General features: G+C 44.6%; 1 protein-coding gene across 50 annotated transcripts in view; it reads right to left on the minus strand.

Moving 5' to 3' along the window:
- TTN (titin) overlaps positions 1-17,479 on the minus strand; it is a 276,437-nt gene that overhangs the window by 32,972 nt on the left and 225,986 nt on the right. For all 50 annotated transcript variants that reach the window (XM_086360782.1, XM_086360507.1, XM_086360734.1 and 47 more), the window contains one exon: positions 356-17,461. In XM_086360782.1, coding sequence (XP_086216908.1) covers positions 356-17,461 — 17,106 coding nt within the window. The remainder of the gene's footprint in view (positions 1-355; positions 17,462-17,479) is intronic.

Below are 17,479 nucleotides of genomic sequence, written 5' to 3' on the forward strand. Positions count from 1 at the left end.
CAATTAAGTGATTAAATTTATCCCAAATTTATTATGGGTAAAAAATGAGGAATGAGATGAAGTGTTATAAAATATCATGTAATTTTTGCACATAAACGATATATATATGTACATATATATGTGCAGTCAAGTTCAGTTATACTTAAATCCAACATATCCATCTTCATCTATGTAAATTTCTACTTCTTTTGTAAATCAATGAAAAACTTTCTCTATTAGTAAGAGTTCCTTTTGTGCCATAGTATGAATCGCTTGAGGTGTGAACCAAAAGCATTTAAACAGTAATTAAAATGATTCACACTATTCAAGGAAAATGAATATGGATATGTAGGTTTTCTTTGTTCTTAAAACATACCTGTTATTTTTACTCCTTCCTTCGTTTCGGCTGGTACACCGACACCAAACTCGTTTTCTCCAGAGACTCTGAAGTAGTAAATTGCCCCTTCTTGTAAGTTGGTAATTTTGTAGGAGAGGCGGTTACAGTTGTTGGTCACAGAGACCCATGCTTTCTTACTGGCCTCCCGTTTTTCTATGTGGTAGTTCTTCACTGGTGCCCCACCATCATTTTCAGGGACATCCCAGGATAATACTGCAGACTCTTTGGTGACATCATGTACAGTAATGTTGGCTGGAGGACCAGGAGAATCTAAAACTTTGACGACCAAGGTCAGTGAGGCAGCATTCAAGACGTTCTGAATCATTAATGTATATTTTCCAGAATCATTTCTGTTGGCGTTTTCAATAGTCAGTGATGTTCGAGACTCTGTGGAGTCAATATAAGCTCTAGTGCGGAGGTCAGTGTCTGGTTTACTCCAGGAGACACTGGGTACTGGTCTTCCTCGGAAAGGCACAGTCATGGTAAAGGAGGCACCGGCCTTGACAATCAAGGTCTTCCTCATTTCTGTGTCAAGATCAAATACAGGTTCTTCTTCTCTTTCCTTTGCTATCTGGGGATCGGAGCTATCACTGGGATCACTAGCACCAACCTTATTGATAGATCTTACTCTGAAAACGTATTCGGCTCCTGTGGTTAGTCCACTTACTGTATATTCAGTGCCTCTTAAGTTCTGAATGGCAGTTTGCCAGTCAGTTTCATCAGATTTTTTGAATTCCACGGTGTATCCAGTTATTGGGGCCCCACCATCAAATAAGGGCTTAACCCAGCCAATAGTTATATTGGTCTTGCCCGAGTCCATGACATTGGGTTTGGATGGAGGAGATGGTAAGAACACAGGATCTTCTGCCCGAATTAGGGGAGAGCTTTCACTTGGAAGGCTCAGGCCTGCAGCGTTTTCTGCATATACCCGATATTCATATTCACACCCTTCACGAAGTCCTGTGGATTTCACTCTCAGATCATAAACTGGTTTTTTGTTTACACGTACCCATCGTAGGCTGTTTTTCTCTCGCCTCTCAACGATGTAACCAGAGATTTCGCTGCCTCCATCACTCTCTGGTCTTGACCAGCAAAGTGTCATGAACTCTTTGGTCACAGATGTAATTTCCAAAGATGTAGGTGGACTTGGAACTGTAAATGGATCAAGGGCCTTTACAGCCATGCTCTCCAGGGGCTCGCCAACACCGTATTTATTAACACCTGTTACTCTAAAGATGTATTCATTGCCCTTGAGTAACTTGGTCACTTTACAAAATGTCGTCCTTAACTCTCCTTCACATATAGTCCAAGCAAGGCGACTTGTCTCACGTTTTTCTACAATGTAATAGTCAATAGCTGCACCGCCATCTTCTTGGGGTGGTCCCCAGGAAAGAGAGCATTTCTCAGCAGTGAGGCCGGTTATTTCAAGTGGTCCTGCAGGTGGGCCAGGCTTATCAAGTACCTTGCAGTTAACTGCCATAGACCGAGTTCCAGCAACATTCTTCACTGTTAGCACATACTGCCCAGAGTCTCGTCGGACACAGTCTTTCACTGTTAGCAAAGTAGTGTAGTCCGTTGACACAATTTCTGTTCTTGCTCTCTCTTCAATTTCTACACCATCCTTGGCCCAGGAGATTATTGGCAGAGGTCGCCCTGCAACGTCTGCATTGATCTTAAGGACCTCTCCAGCTTTGACAACAATGACATCTCGGAATTTGACATCCATCATAATTCTTGGAGCCTCAACATCGTCTTTAACTGTGATAGGTCCAGTGGATTCAGATGGCTCACTAATTGAGTCAGCAGCATTCCTTGCAAAAACCCGGAATTCATAACGTTGATCTTCAGTGAGTTCAGTTACTTCAAAGTATGTTTCTGGTACATTAGTAAAGTTGCATTTCAGCCACCGGCCGTCTGGTAGTTCTCTACGTTCAATGATGTATCCGGTGATCTTAGCTCCGCCATCATAATGTGGTTTTGACCACTTAAGTGACACTGATTTCCTTGTGATATTTGTGACTTCAGGTTGTCCAGGAGGGTCACAGGGGTCTCTTGCAGGGACTGGCTCACAAGATTTACTGCATTTACCAATTCCAGCAATATTCTCAGCATATACACGATACTCATACATCAGTCCTTCATCAAGGCCGGAGACTTTCATTTGTGTATCAGCAATGAGGGTTTTATTTGCTTTTGACCAAAGAATGCTGCTTCTTTCTTTATACTCAAGGTGATAACCAAGTACTCGACTTCCTCCATCATTAACTGGCACTTGCCAGGTGACCAACATGGTGGATTTTGTGGCATGCACAACTTTAGGAGTACCAGGAGGACCCGGGGGGCTGAATGGATACTCGGCAACTACAGCAGAAGATTCACTGTAGGAGCTCTTTCCAAAGCGGTTTTCTGCGCAAACGCGGAACTGATACTCACTTCCTGTTACTAGACGAACTATTTTAATGGATGTTCTCGCAACTGCTTGTGAAACTACATGCCATGTTGTAGAAGTGGTTTCTCTCTTTTCAACGATGTAATTGCTAATCTGGCAGCCGCCATCATATTCTGGAGGGTTCCAAGAAATGGTTATGTTGTCGCAACTAACCTCATCAATATGTATAGGTCCGGGAGGTCCTGGTTTGTCAAGCACAATTACAGTAATAGGAACTGTTACGGATCCAGCGCTATTTGAAACACATAATTCATACGTGCCAACATCTTCCCTTGAAGCTTCCTTAATTATTAGTGATGTTACAGTCTTTGAAGAAGAAACATTGACCCTAGTTGTCTCTTTAAGGGTCTGACCATCTTTTTTCCAGCTTACAGTAGCTTGAGGTCTTCCTTTAAATGGAACGTCAATCTTCAGTTGGTCTCTGGCCTTTACGTTGAAAGTATTGAAAGGAAGCTCAACTGAAGGCTTTATTTCAATATCCCTTGCAATTACTGGCACTCCAAGTTGTCTTGGATCACTTTTTCCTTTTTCATTAATTGCAGCTACCCTGAAGATATACTCCTCTCCAGCAGTTAGGCCTGATATAGTTGCTTCTAGAGTCTTCACTTGTGTGCAGATGCTCCATTTTTCACTCCCTTTAGTCTGCATTTCAACTACATAACCAGTAATTTTGCTGCCACCGTCACTTTCTGGTTTCTCCCACTTAATTGTAGCTGTGTTACGGGTCACATCGACAAGAGTTACTCTTCCAGGTGGGAGGGGTGGTTCAGAAGCTTTAACGGGTTCGGTTGTTTCAGCTGGCAAACCAATTCCATATTCATTGGAAGCCAAGACTCGGAAGTAGTAAGAACACCCTTCTTGGAGATTTTCGATTTTAAAACTGTTCTTTGTGCAGTTGTTTGTAACAGTAGCATATGCTTTCCGTGTTGTTTCTCGTTTTTCGACAATGTAGTTTGTAATCTTAGCTCCGCCATCAATAAGTGGTGGTTCCCAGGCCAGTATCACAGAGTCTTTCTTCACTTCTCTTACAGTCAGATTCACAGGGGCACTTGGTGAGTCAAGAACCCTGACGTTTACAAAAGCAGTTTTAGAGCCACTGTTGTTTTCTAGTGTCAGATTATACCGACCGCTGTCAAATCTGGTAACGTTATCAATTACCAGCATTGTGTATGAGCTGGTCACCTCAATCTGGGCCCTGTCAGTGAGAACACCTTCGGCCTTTTCCCATTTCACTTCAGGTTCTGGGCGACCTTTGATGGTGACAAATAAGCGTAAGGTAGCACTCGCACGCAGAATGACCACTTTTCTGAGATCAGCATCCAGTTCTATTTCTGGTGGCTCTTGTCTCTCTTTAGCAGCAACTGAACCAGGTATAGTTGCAGGCTCACCTACGCCTTCAGAGTTGATGGCACAGATACGGAAGTTATATTCAGTGTTTTCTTTAAGCTCGGTCACTGTGAACTGCTTTCCTTGTAGTCCTGTTGGTGGAGTACACGTTGTCCACTCATCAGCAGTGGCTTCTTTGACCTCGACAACATAGCCCTTAACAGGCGCACCACCATCATAAATTGGTTTATTCCATGCCAGGGAGACAGAAGATCTGGAAGTGTCTGTCACTTTGGGATTACTTGGTGGTCCTGGTGGATACAGAGCATCACATGCACGAGAGAAAACAGAAGGCTCACTGGGTTCACCCACACCAGCTGCATTTTCAGCAGCAACTCGGAATTCATAGGAATGCCCTTCAGTAAGGCCAGTTACCCTGAATCGAAGATCTGTTAGTGTCTTCTTGTTGCACTTGGTCCATCTAACGCCTTCCTTGTCTCTTTTTTCAAGAATATAGCCCTCAATTTCAGCACCTCCATCGTCTACTGGGCGTGCCCATGTTACGACCATAGAATCTTTGGTGATTGCTGAGACTTCAGGTGGTGAAGGAGGACCTGGTGGTTTATAAGGATTACGGGCTATAACAGGCTCAGATTCCAGCGGGTCTCCAGTCCCATATTTATTCACAGCCATGACACGGAAAATGTACTCATTACCAGGAAGAAGTTTAGTGACTTTGTAGTTAAGGGCCTGCACCTCAGTTGAAACCTGGGTCCAAGAGAGTCTGCTGGTCTCTCTCTTTTCAATGATGTAATGTGAAATACTAGCACCACCATCTTGTAAAGGTGGGTTCCAAGCCAGGTAACATTTTTCAGCAGTAACCCCAGAAACTTTCAGAGGTCCTTCAGGAGGCCCTGGTCTGTCAAGTACCTTTACAGTGATGGGTATAGTCTTGGTACCACCAACATTGCTGAGTTTCAGGATATATTGTCCTCCATCACTACGTATACAATCTTTGACAACAAGGGTTGTCCTCTGAATAGTAGACTTGATTTCCATTCTGGCAGCTGTTTCTTCAAGCTCTCTTCCATCTTTTGACCAAACGATATCAGGGATAGGTTTGCCACGGATATCCGCTTCCAGGACAAAAGTCTCTCCTGCATGAACAACGATGACATCTTTATATTTGGGATCCAGTGAGGCATTTGGTGCATCAATTTCATCTCTTGCGGTAATGGCACCAGTACTCTCGGATGGTTCACTAAAGTTGCCAGCTGCGTTTCTTGCAATTACTCTAAATTCATATCTTTGGTCTTCCACAAGTCCACTCACTGTAAATTCAGTATCTAATACATTGGTAAAGCTGGCTTTCATCCAACGGCCATCAGGTAGATCTTTCTTTTCTACGATGTAACCTGTTATCTTGCTGCCACCATCGTAGGCGGGTTTCTTCCATTTCAGTGTGACATTGTTTCGTGTAATAACGATGGCTTCAGGGCGACCTGGTGGGTCACAAGGATCACGAGCAACAAAACATTCCGACACTTTGCTTGGCTTGCCGATGCCAACAATATTTTCAGCAGAAACTCTGAACTCGTACTCAAGGCCTTCATCAAGCCCAGTTGTTTTGAATTTGGTGTCTTGAATGGGAGTCTTATTTAATTTGACCCATAAAATGCTGTTCTTTTCTTTCTGTTCAAGATGATAGCCGATAACTTTGCTGCCTCCATCATTAACAGGCTCGTGCCATTGCACAAGCATTTGATCTTTTGAGACGGATGTCACAAAAGGAGTGCCAGGCGGTCCAGGTTCTTTAAATGGATATTGTACAATAACCGGTTTAGAATCCAAGGGGGCGCTTTTTCCATACCTGTTTTCTGCAAAAATTCTAAACTGGTACTCACTGCCCGTTTTTAGTTTGGTTATTTTAATTGTTGTTCTTGCCACTGTTGCGGATACCATGTGCCAAGTGGTGGTGGTTGTATCTCGCTTCTCTACTATGTAGTTGCTTATCTGGCAGCCACCAGTATAGGCTGGAGGTTCCCAAGATATGACCACAAAATCTGCACTAACTTCATCAAACCGAACTGGTCCAACCGGAGGTCCAGGCTTTTCTAAAACGATAATACTGAGATTTTCGGTTGCGGTACCCGCACTGTTTGTTGCCGTTACAGTGTATTTCCCAAAGTCATCTTTGTTACTTTCTTTAATGTGCAAAATAGTTGAAGTAGCTGTTTTCTCAACATTTACTCTTGTTGTCTGTTTAAGAGGCTCGCCATCTTTGACCCATGAAATTTCAGGTCTTGGCCGGCCAATAACAGGAATTTCGATTTTAAGATCTTCACCAGCTTGGACACTGTATGTGTTAAATGGTAACTTAAAACTAGGCTGTATAGTCAAGTCTTTGGCTATGACGGGAACACCAAGCACTCTCGGATCGCTTTGTCCTTTCTCGTTGTAAGCCTTGACACGGAAGTGATATTCTTGCCCAGAACTCAAACCGGTAACAACTGCACTACAGACTTTGGATTCAGCCACGACACTCCATTTTTCTGTTCCTTTGGGCTGCATTTCAACAACATACCCCAGAATTCGGCTCCCACCATCATGTTCAGGTTTCTCCCACATCAGGGACGCACTGGTCTGGGACACATCAGTGAGTGTGACCTTTCCTGGTGGGGAAGGAGGTTCAGATGCTTTCACAGCATCAACAGTTTCCACCGGAACACCAATTCCAAATTCATTTTCAGCCATTACTCTAAAGTAATAAATGGCTCCTTCTGTAAGATTCTCCACTTTGAGGCTTGTTTTGCTGCATTTATTACTCACATTAGCATATGCTTTCCTGGTTGATTCACGTTTGTCGATAACATAGTTCTTGACCTTTGCACCTCCATCAATTAAGGGTGGGTCCCACACCAGAAGGACAGAATCTTTTCTCACTTCTTTGACTGCCAGATTCTGTGGTGGTCCTGGGGTGTCAAGAACTTTCACAGTTACAAAAGCAGATTTAGACCCACTGCTGTTTTCCAGCTTGAGAATGTATTTTCCAGCATCATTTCTATCACAGTTATCTATTGATAGTTGGGTATAGTTTGCTGCTTTTTCGATTTGGACCTTATCTGTGAATTCACCTTCCTCTCGAGACCAGGTGATCTCGGGTGTTGGGCGACCTTTGAATGGAATGTGAATTCTGACAGATCCACCAGCTCTTACAACGATTCCTTTCCTTAATTCAGAGTCAAGGTCAAGTTCAGGTGCTTCAAGTTTATCTTCTGGTTTCACAGTACCAGGAACTGCTGTAGCCTCACCTAAACCAACTTTATTGAGGGCACAGACCCGTACTTTATACTCTTGGTGTTCAGTGAGTTTTGAAATTTCAAATCGAGTGGCTTTCAGGCCAGTCTGGGGAGTAACTATTTGCCATTCTTCTTCATCTGCTTTACAGATTTCTACTACATATCCCAGAATTTCACTGCCACCATCATAGATGGGTTTACCCCAGGCAAGTGTAATTGAATTTTTAGTGGTGTCTACAACGTGTGCATTGATGGGGGGGCCAGGTTTGAACACAGGATCGCAGGCCTTATAATAAAGTGTAGCTGGACTTGGTTCTCCAACTCCAGCTGCATTTTCTGCAGAGACTCTGAATTCGTACTCATGATCTTCTGTTAATCCTGTTACTCTTAGCCGTAAGTCTGTAATGTGGCGTTTATTACATTTTATCCACCTAATGCCACTTCTGTCTCTCTTTTCTACGATGTAACCAATAATCTCACTTCCACCATCACTGTCTGGACGGTTCCAACAGACGGTCATGGAGTCCTTGGCTATGTTGGTGACTTCCAAGCTTTTTGGTGGTCCAGGAAGCACAAATGGGTTTTTCATGAGTACTGGTGCAGATTCCAAAGGCTCGCCAACACCGTATTTGTTGACAGCCATTATACGGAAAATATATTCATTCCCTTCTAAGAGTTTGGTAACTTTCAGAGAATTGGTTACAACCTCCGAAGCAACAACAGTCCAGGCAAGCCGACTTGTTTCTCTCTTTTCAACAACATAGTGAGAAATGTCACTGCCACCATCTTGAAGTGGTGGAGACCACGTTAATGTGCATTTTTCAGCGGTGACTCCAGTAACCTGGACTGGCCCTTCTGGAGGCCCTGGTCTGTCTAACACTTTTACGTTTACTGGGAATGACTTAGAACCTGCAACGTTGGAGGCTCTTAAAATATACTGTCCACCATCAATTCTAATGGCATCCTTTACAATAAGTAAAGCCTTGAAATCTGTGTTCTTTATTTCATATCTAGCAGATTCTTCAATCTCCTTATCTCCTCTTAACCACTCGATGGTAGGCAGGGGCTTTCCGTGGACATCGGCTTCAAGCCTGAATGTTTCTCCGGCATTTACCACAATTGTGTCTCTAAACTTTGGATCCATTGAAATTCTTGGGAGTTCGACCTCATCCCTGGCAGTTATCGGTCCAGTACTGTCAGAAGGTTTGCTTACTGCACCCGCTGCATTCTTTGCAATGACTCTGAATTCATATCTTTGATCTTCAGTAAGACCTGACACAGTAAACTGAGTTTCAATGACGTTTGTGAAGCTGGCTTTCATCCAGCGACCCTCAGGCAGATCACGCTTCTCTACAATGTAACCCGTAATCACACTTCCACCATCATATGCGGGTTTGGTCCATTGTAAAGTGATTTCGTGTCTTTTAACAATTATTGCTTCTGGGGTTCCTGGTGGGTCACAGGGATCTCTGGCTACATAGCATTCAGAATTCTTGCTTGCCTTGCCTATACCAACAATATTTTCAGCATACACTCTGAATTCATATTCAATGCCTTCTTCAAGATTGATTGCTTTAAACTGGGTATCATGAATAATAGTCTTGTTGACTTTTGTCCACAAAATACTGTTTCTTTCCTTTTTCTCAAGGTGGTAACCTATGACTGGGCTGCCACCATTATTGATTGGTTCATGCCACTGTATAACCATGGAATCTTTGGAAACAGCTGTGACAAATGGTGTACCTGGAGGGCCTGGCTCTTTGTAGGGATATTGAGCTACAATCGGCTCAGATTCCAAGGCAAAGCTTTGTCCATATCTGTTTTCAGCGAATATTCTGAATTGATATTCTGTACCAGTTTTCAGTTTGGTCACTTTGAGTGTCGTTCTGGCCACAGTAGCAGAAACAACCTCCCATACTGTGGTGGTTGTATCTCTCTTCTGAACTACATAGTTGGTGATCTGGCAGCCCCCTGTATATAATGGAGGTTCCCAAGATAAGGTAATACTTTCAGCACTGACTTCATCAAATTTAACAGGTCCTTTTGGAGGATCAGGCTTATCTAGGGTTATAATTTCAATGGATGCTGTCTTCTGACCAACCACATTAGCAACTGTGATTCCATAATGTCCACCATCATCCTTATGAGTTTCTTTAATACTGAGTACGGTGAGGTCAAGTGAATCAGTGACGTTGATTCTTGTAGTCTGCTTCAGTGGAAGATCGTCTTTAGTCCAGGTAATAGTTGGCTTAGGACGTCCAGAAATGGGTACTTCTATTTTCAAATCTTGGCCAACCTGTACACTGTAACTGTTAAATGCAGGTCTCACATCTGGCTCAATGACCAGATCTTTGGCAACTATTGGAACTGCAAGAGACCTAGGATCACTTCTCCCCTTTTCATTTACAGCCACAACTCTAAAAAGGTACTCTTCTCCCTGAGTTAGGTTGGTAATTACGGCTTCAAGGGACTTGACTCGAGCGCACTCTGACCATTTCTCACTGTGTTTAGCTTGCATCTCCACAATATACTGAATGATTTTACTGCCACCATCATGTTCAGGCTTTGTCCAGCTCAAAGAGACACTGTTTCTGGTGACATCATCCACAGTGATTTTTCCTGGAGGTTGTGGGACTTCTGCGACCTTAACTGGATCATCAGTGTGGGCGGGAAGGCCAATACCATACTCGTTCTCAGCTGTGACTCTGAAGTAGTAACTACAGCCTTCTTGAAGCTGATCAATTTTCCAAGAATTCTTATGGCAGTTTGTCACAACTGCAGCATATGATTTCCTTGTGGCTTCACGTTTCTCAACAATGTAGTTTTTAATTTTGGATCCCCCATCCAACAGAGGAGGCTCCCATGTAATTGACACTGAGTCTTTAGTGATTTCTGTGACTTTCAGATTAACAGGTGGACTTGGTGTGTCCAGAACTCTCACAGTCACAAAGGCAGACTTTGTCCCACTGCTGTTTTCTAAGGTGAGAGTGTATTTTCCACTATCATATCGGTTGACATTGTCAAGAACAAGGGAGGTGAAGCTGCTAGTGCTGTCGATGATAGCTGCGTCTCGGATTTCACCATCCACTTTGCCCCATTTAACTTCTGGTGTAGGACGACCTCTAATAGGAACAAATAACCTTAAGGAGCCACCTGCCCTTATATTTAGAATTTTCCTCAGTTCCAGGTCAAGGTCAATGTCTGGTGCTTCCAGCTTTTCTTCAACTATAACAGGTCCAGGGACATCAGCATGTTCTCCCACTCCAGCTTTGTTAACAGCACAGATGCGGAAGTTGTATTCATGCTTTTCCAATAGCTTCTCCACTTCTATGTTTGTTTTATTGATTCCAGTTGGTGGAGTGCACATTGTCCATTCACCAACACTTGTGTCACATTTTTCAACAATGTATCCTTGGATTTCACAGCCACCGTCATATATTGGTTTGCCCCAAGAAAGGAAGACGGAAGATCTGGTAATATCAGTGACTCTGGGGTTGTTTGGAGGTCCTGGTTTATAAATAGGATCACAAGCCTTTTGATAAGCAGAAGGTGGGCTTGGCTCGCTAAGTCCAGCAGCGTTCTCGGCTGAGACTCTGAACTCGTAATTGTGATTTTCTAAGAGTCCGGTTACTCTCAAGCGCAGCTCCCCAATCAGACGTTTGTGGCATCTTGTCCATCTGATGCCCTCTTTGTCACGTTTTTCAAGAACATACCCAAGAATTTCACTGCCGCCATCAAATGCTGGTCTTTCCCATACAACAATCATCGAGTCCTTGGTCACTGCTGTGATTTCCGGAGCCTTTGGTGCATCTGGCACTACAAATGGATTCTTGGCAGTTACTGGCTCAGATTCAAGAGGTTCACCAACACCATATTTGTTGACAGCCATTACACGGAAAATATATTCATTGCCTTCAAGCAGCTTAGTAACCTTGCAGCCAAGGGTCTGTACGTTAGCGTCAACCACAGTCCAAACCAAGCGGCTGGTCTCTCTCCTTTCCACAATATAATTTATGATATCGCTCCCACCATCTTGGAGTGGGGGTTTCCAAGCTAGTGTGCATTTTTCTGCTGTAACTCCTGATATAACAATAGGTCCTTCGGGTGGCCCTGGTCTGTCAAGAACTTTGACATTGACAGTGACTGACTTCTCTCCTGCGACGTTTTTGGCCTTTAGTATGTAGCTTCCACTGTCAATGCGTATTGCATCCTTTACACTGAGACTGGTGGCAAAGTCAGTGCTCTTAATTTCTAATCGAGCCGTATTGGAGAGCTCATGATCACCTTTTATCCACTGAGTGGTTGGTATCGGTTTGCCATGAATATCTGCATCAATCTTAAATAGCTCACCAGCATGCACCACAATTGTATCTTTGTATTTTGGATCCATGCGAATCTGTGGTGGTTCTACCTCGTCTCTTGCCGTTATTGCTCCTGTGCTCTCTGAAGGCTCGCTAAGTACTCCTGCAGCATTTCGGGCTATAACCCGGAACTCGTATCTGTGGTCTTCAACTAGGCCAGTTACTTCAAACTGAGTGTCAATGACGTTGGTAAAACTAGCTTTCATCCACCGGCCGTCGGGCAGTTCTTTCTTTTCAACAATATAACCAGTGATCTTGCTTCCACCATCGTAAGCAGGTTTCTTCCACTGAAGAGTCACGGAATTTCTTGTGACAATGATTGGCTCTGGCCTTCCTGGTGGATCACATGGATCACGGGCTACGTAGCTTTCAGACACTTTACTTGGCTTGCCGATGCCCACAATGTTCTCTGCAGAGACTCTAAATTCATATTCAATGCCTTCGTCGAGGCCAGTTGTTTTAAACTTGGTTTGAGGAATAGGTGTCTTATTCAACTTAACCCAGAGGATGCTGTTTCTTTCCTTGCGTTCCAAGTGATAGCCAATGACTTTGCTACCTCCGTCACTGACTGGCTCGTTCCAGTGTACTTCCATGCTGTCCTTGGAGGATAGTGTTACGAACGGTGTGCCAGGAGGGCCAGGAACTTTGAATGGATACTGGGCTACAACAGGCTCTGAAGTGAGGTAGGTGCTCTTTCCATATCTGTTTTCAGCTGCAATCCTAAACTGATATTCACATCCAGTCTTTAACCTGCAAGCTTTTATTGTTGTCCTTGCAACAGTAGCTGACACAATCTGCCAGGTGGTTGTGGAAGTGTCCCGTTTTTCTACAATGTAATTGTTGATAGAACTTCCACCATCATACTTAGGTGGGCCCCAGGAGAAAGTAACACTGTCAGCTGTCACTTCCTCCATTTTAACTGGTCCCGTTGGAGGCCCTGGTTTGTCAAGAACGATAACATTAAGGGTTTCAGTAGCTTCACCAGCTGAGTTAGTCAGTTTAACGATGTAATGTCCAACATCTTCTCGGCACGCTTCCTTTATTGTCAGCAGTGAGTTATTTTCTGTGCTCTCGGCATTTACTCTGGTTGTCTGCTTCAGTGGCACATCATCTTTATGCCAGGTTACGGCTGGCGTAGGGCGTCCAGTGAATGGAACATCGACTTTTAGGTCTTCACCTGCCAGGACAGTGAAAGTAGTGAACAGGAGTTTGAAGGCTGGCGGAATGACAAGATCCTTGGCAATTACTGGCACACTCAGTTGTCTCGGATCGCTAATGCCCTTCTCGTTCTGAGCAGACACACGGAAAGAGTACTCTTCACCCTGAATTAATCCAGTAATAGTGGCTTCAGTGACTTTGACTGTGGCACACGTGACCCATTTGTCACTGCCTTTGCTCTGCATCTCTACGATGTAGCCTAGAATTCGGCTGCCTCCGTCATGCTCAGGTTTCTCCCAGGAGAGCGACACGCTGTTTCTTGTGACGTCCACCAGCGTTATCTTTCCTGGAGGCAGAGGTCGTTCTGATGCTTTCACAGATTCTGCGGTTTCAGCAGGCAGCCCGATGCCGTATTCATTTTCGGCGAGGACCCTGAAGTAGTAACTGCAGCCTTCTTGAAGCTGGTCTACCTTCCAGGAAGTCTTGTGGCAATTTGTTGTAACAGTTGAATATGCTTTCCTTGTCGATTCCCGCTTTTCAACAATATAGTTATTTATTTTCGAACCTCCGTCAATAAGAGGAGGCTCCCATGTCAGTGTGACAGATGTCTTTGTGACCTCCTTTACCTTCAGGTCCTGTGGAGGGCCTGGTGTGTCTAGTACTCTGACATTGACAAATGCAGACTTGCTGCCTGAGCTGTTTTCTATGGTTAGTATGTATTTGCCACTGTCGAATCTGTTTACATTTCCAATAATAAGCAGGGTGTAAGAGCTTGTGGACTCGATGCTAGCTTTATCTAAAGATTCTCCGTGTTCTCGGGTCCACTTCACCTCAGGTGCTGGCCTTCCTTTGATGGGAACAAAAAGTCTCAGAGTGCAGCAAGCTCTTATGGTAACAACTTTGCGCAGTTCGGCATCCAGTTCAATCTCTGGAGGCAGCATCCTGTCTTCAGCCTTTGGAGTTCCAGGAACAAGTGCAGGTTCCCCAATGCCTTCAGAATTCATGGCATAGATGCGAATTTTATATTCCTGGTTCTCTGTGAGGTTGGTGATGGTGTAAGAAGTTGCCTTGAGCCCCGATGGTGGAGTGACGACCTTCCATTCATCTTCCTCTGGCAGGGCGATCTCAACCATATACCCAGTGATTTCGGAGCCACCATCATAGATAGGTTTGTTCCAAGCAATTGAAATGGATGATCTGCTTGTATCTAGAACACGTGGGTTACCTGGTGGGCCGGGTTTAAACACAGCATCACAAGCTTTATAAAATGGACTGGTAGCGCTCGGTGCGCTGATTCCAGCCCTGTTCTCAGCCATGACCCGGAACTCATACTCATGTCCTTCTGTCAGCCCAGACACTTTGTATCTTAAATCGGTAAGGGTCTTTTTGTTGCATTTCACCCAGCGTTGGCCTGCTTTATCTCGCCGTTCCACAATGTAATTGATGATTTCACTGCCACCATCAGAGTCAGGATGGCCCCAGCAGACAACCATGGAATCTTTAGTGATACTGGTAACTTCAGGGTTTTTAGGTGGATCAGGAGGTCCGTAAGGATCCACTGCAAGCACAGGCTCTGAGTCCAGTGGCTCTCCAATGCCATACTTGTTTACGGCCATCACACGGAATATGTATTCATTGCTTTTCAAGAGTTTAGTGACCTTCAGTTTTGTTACTTGGACTTCTGAGGCTACATTTGTCCATGCCAGTCTGCTGGTTTCACGTTTCTGAACGACATAATACTCAATTTTGGCCCCTCCATCATCCAGTGGAGGCAACCATGACAGCACACATTTTTCTGACGTCACTTCAGATACAGCTAAAGGTCCTTCTGGTGGGCCTGGTCTATCAAGAACTTTGACATGGAAGATGTGTTTGGCAAAACCACCAGGATTAGTTGCTGTAAGGGTATAGGCACCCCCATCCCTTCTCAGTGAATCCTTGTTTACCAGATTAGTAGAGAAATCTGCAATTTTAATTTCTAATTTCGCTGTGTTTTCAAGCTCCTTTCCATCTTTGGTCCATTCCATTGTTGGAGGTGGGCGACCTGAGACATCGGCTTCCAGCTTGAACGCTTCACCTGCTTTTAATGTAATTGTGTCCTTAAATTTGACATCCACCATTATCCTTGGGGCTTCAATGTCGTCTCTGCATGTGATAGCATCCGATGGCTCAGATGGTGGGCTAATAGCACCAGCAGCATTTTTGGCAATGACACGGAATTCATATGCGGCATCTTCGGTTAGTCCACTGACTGTAAATTCATTCTCTAAAATGTTGCTGAAGTTGGCCTTTAGCCACCGTCCATTAGGAAGATCCCGCTTTTCAACTATATAACTAGTAATTTTAAAGCCTCCAGTATATTCAGGCTTAGCCCATTTAAGAGTCACTGTGTGTCTAGTAATATTGAGAGGAACTGGTTTCCCAGGTGGGTCAATGGGATCCAAAGCTAAAATAGGTTCAGATGGCTTGCTTGGCTTGCCTTTGCCAGCCATGTTTTCTGCAATCACTCGGAATTCATAAGCAATACCATCTGTTAGTCCACTTGATTTGAAAATGTTGCCAGGTACTAATGCTTTGCTTACAGTCTGCCAGAGAATACCATTTCGTTCTTTCCTTTCAACGTGGTATCCTAAAATGGGGCTTCCACCATCAGAAAGAGGCTCGTGCCAGCTGATTGTTATTGAGTCCTTGGTGACTGCAGCCACCTGAGGGGTACCAGGAGGCCCAGGGACCTTAAATGGATAGTTGGCAACTACTGGTGCTGACGTGATGCTGGGTCCCACTCCGTATCTGTTTTGAGCTTTTACCCGGAATTGGTACTCTACTCCAGTAGTAAGGCGAGTGGCTTTGTAGGTAGTGCGTATAACAGTAGTCGCTAGTTCAACCCACGTGGTGCTGTCAGTCTGCCGCATTTCCACCACATAGTTGCTTATGGGTACACCTCCATCGTTCTCCGGTGGCTCCCAAGAGAAGGTGACAAAATCAGATGAAACTTCATCAAATTTGATTGGTCCAGTAGGTGGCCCTGGGATGTCATGGACTTGAATGGTGATGACATCACCAACCTCTCCCACGATGTTCCTTGCTGTTAATGGGTAGGGCCCACTGTCACTTCTGACGCACTCGTTGATGTTTAAGATGGTAGAAGTTGCTGTATTTTCAAAATTAACTCTCTGTGTCTGTTTAAGGATCTGGTCTCCTTTCTTCCATGTAACGGTCGGCTTTGGTCGACCGAGCACTGGAATTTCAACTTTGATGTTGTCACCAGCTTTAGCGATGACTAATTTCTGATAAATGCCACGGAGATCCAGTTCTGGAAGCATGGTCTGCTCCTTGACAATGACGGGTCTGCTTTCTCGAGGGGCACTTCTCCCTGCACTGTTCACTGCCATTACCTGGAAGGTGTATTCTTCCCCTTCGGTCAGATTCTTCACAACACATTCCAACCCCTTCACGGTTGTGATGTGGGTCCACTGGTCAGAGCCTTTTCTCTGGGCTTCAATCACATAGCCAGTGATCTTACTGCCCCCGTCATGTTTGGGTTTAGGCCATGCCAAGCTGACTGTGCTCTTAGTTATGTCCATAATGTTAAGACTATCTGGTGGTGATGGTGCTTCGGAGGCCCTTACGGGCTCTGTTGTTTCTGCTGGCTCGCCAATTCCATACTCATTTTCTGCCATCACTCTGAAGAAGTATTCACATCCTTCAGACAAGCCAGTGACTTTATAAGTACATTTATGGCACTTCGTGGTGACCGTGGAGTAAGATTTCCGTGTTGCTTCTCGTTTCTCCACAATGTAGTTTGTGATGCGTGAGCCCCCGTCTATCAGAGGGAGGTCCCAGTGCAGGGTGACACTCTCCTTTGTGATGTCAGTAGGTCTCAGGTTGAGGACAGGTCCCGGTGTGTCCAAGACTCTGACATTAACGAAGCCACTCTTCTTCCCAGCGGGGTTTTCTATGGTCATCACAAATTTACCAGTGTCATATCTGTTACATTCTGGGATGATCAGGAGCGTGAACGACTCTGTATTTTCGATGTTAGCTCGGTTTTTAAGGTTGATATCATCTTTGGTCCACGTCACTTCAGGGGCAGGTCGACCTTTAATGGGCACAAATATTCTAATACTGAGTCCTGCTCTCACAACAAGAGTTCTTCGAAGCTCAGCATCTAGTTCGAAGTCAGGGGCCATCTCCCGTTCCACAATTTCAACATTTGGAATCACTGCTGGCTCCCCAACACCAGCATCATTGATGGCACTGATTCTAAAATTGTATTTTTCTTTAGTCTCAAGATCAGGGACCACAAACTCAGTGATTCGGAGGGCCGTTCCTATTGTGTCCTTTATCCAGCCCTCATCGCCTACTTTTTGATGCTCTACGACATAGCCAGTGATTTCAAGGCCACCGTCATAATGAGGCTTGCCCCATGCCAAAGAAGCAGACTTCTTGGTAGTGTCGGTGACATGTGCGTTTGAAGGTGGTCCTGGGGGATCTGGAAAGGAAACAGGCA

Source organism: Bos grunniens, chromosome 2, assembly GCF_055505025.1.
Source record: "Bos grunniens cultivar Pamir isolate PY7600 chromosome 2, Bosgru_T2T1.0, whole genome shotgun sequence".
In the NCBI taxonomy this organism is placed as follows: domain Eukaryota; kingdom Metazoa; phylum Chordata; class Mammalia; order Artiodactyla; family Bovidae; genus Bos; species Bos grunniens.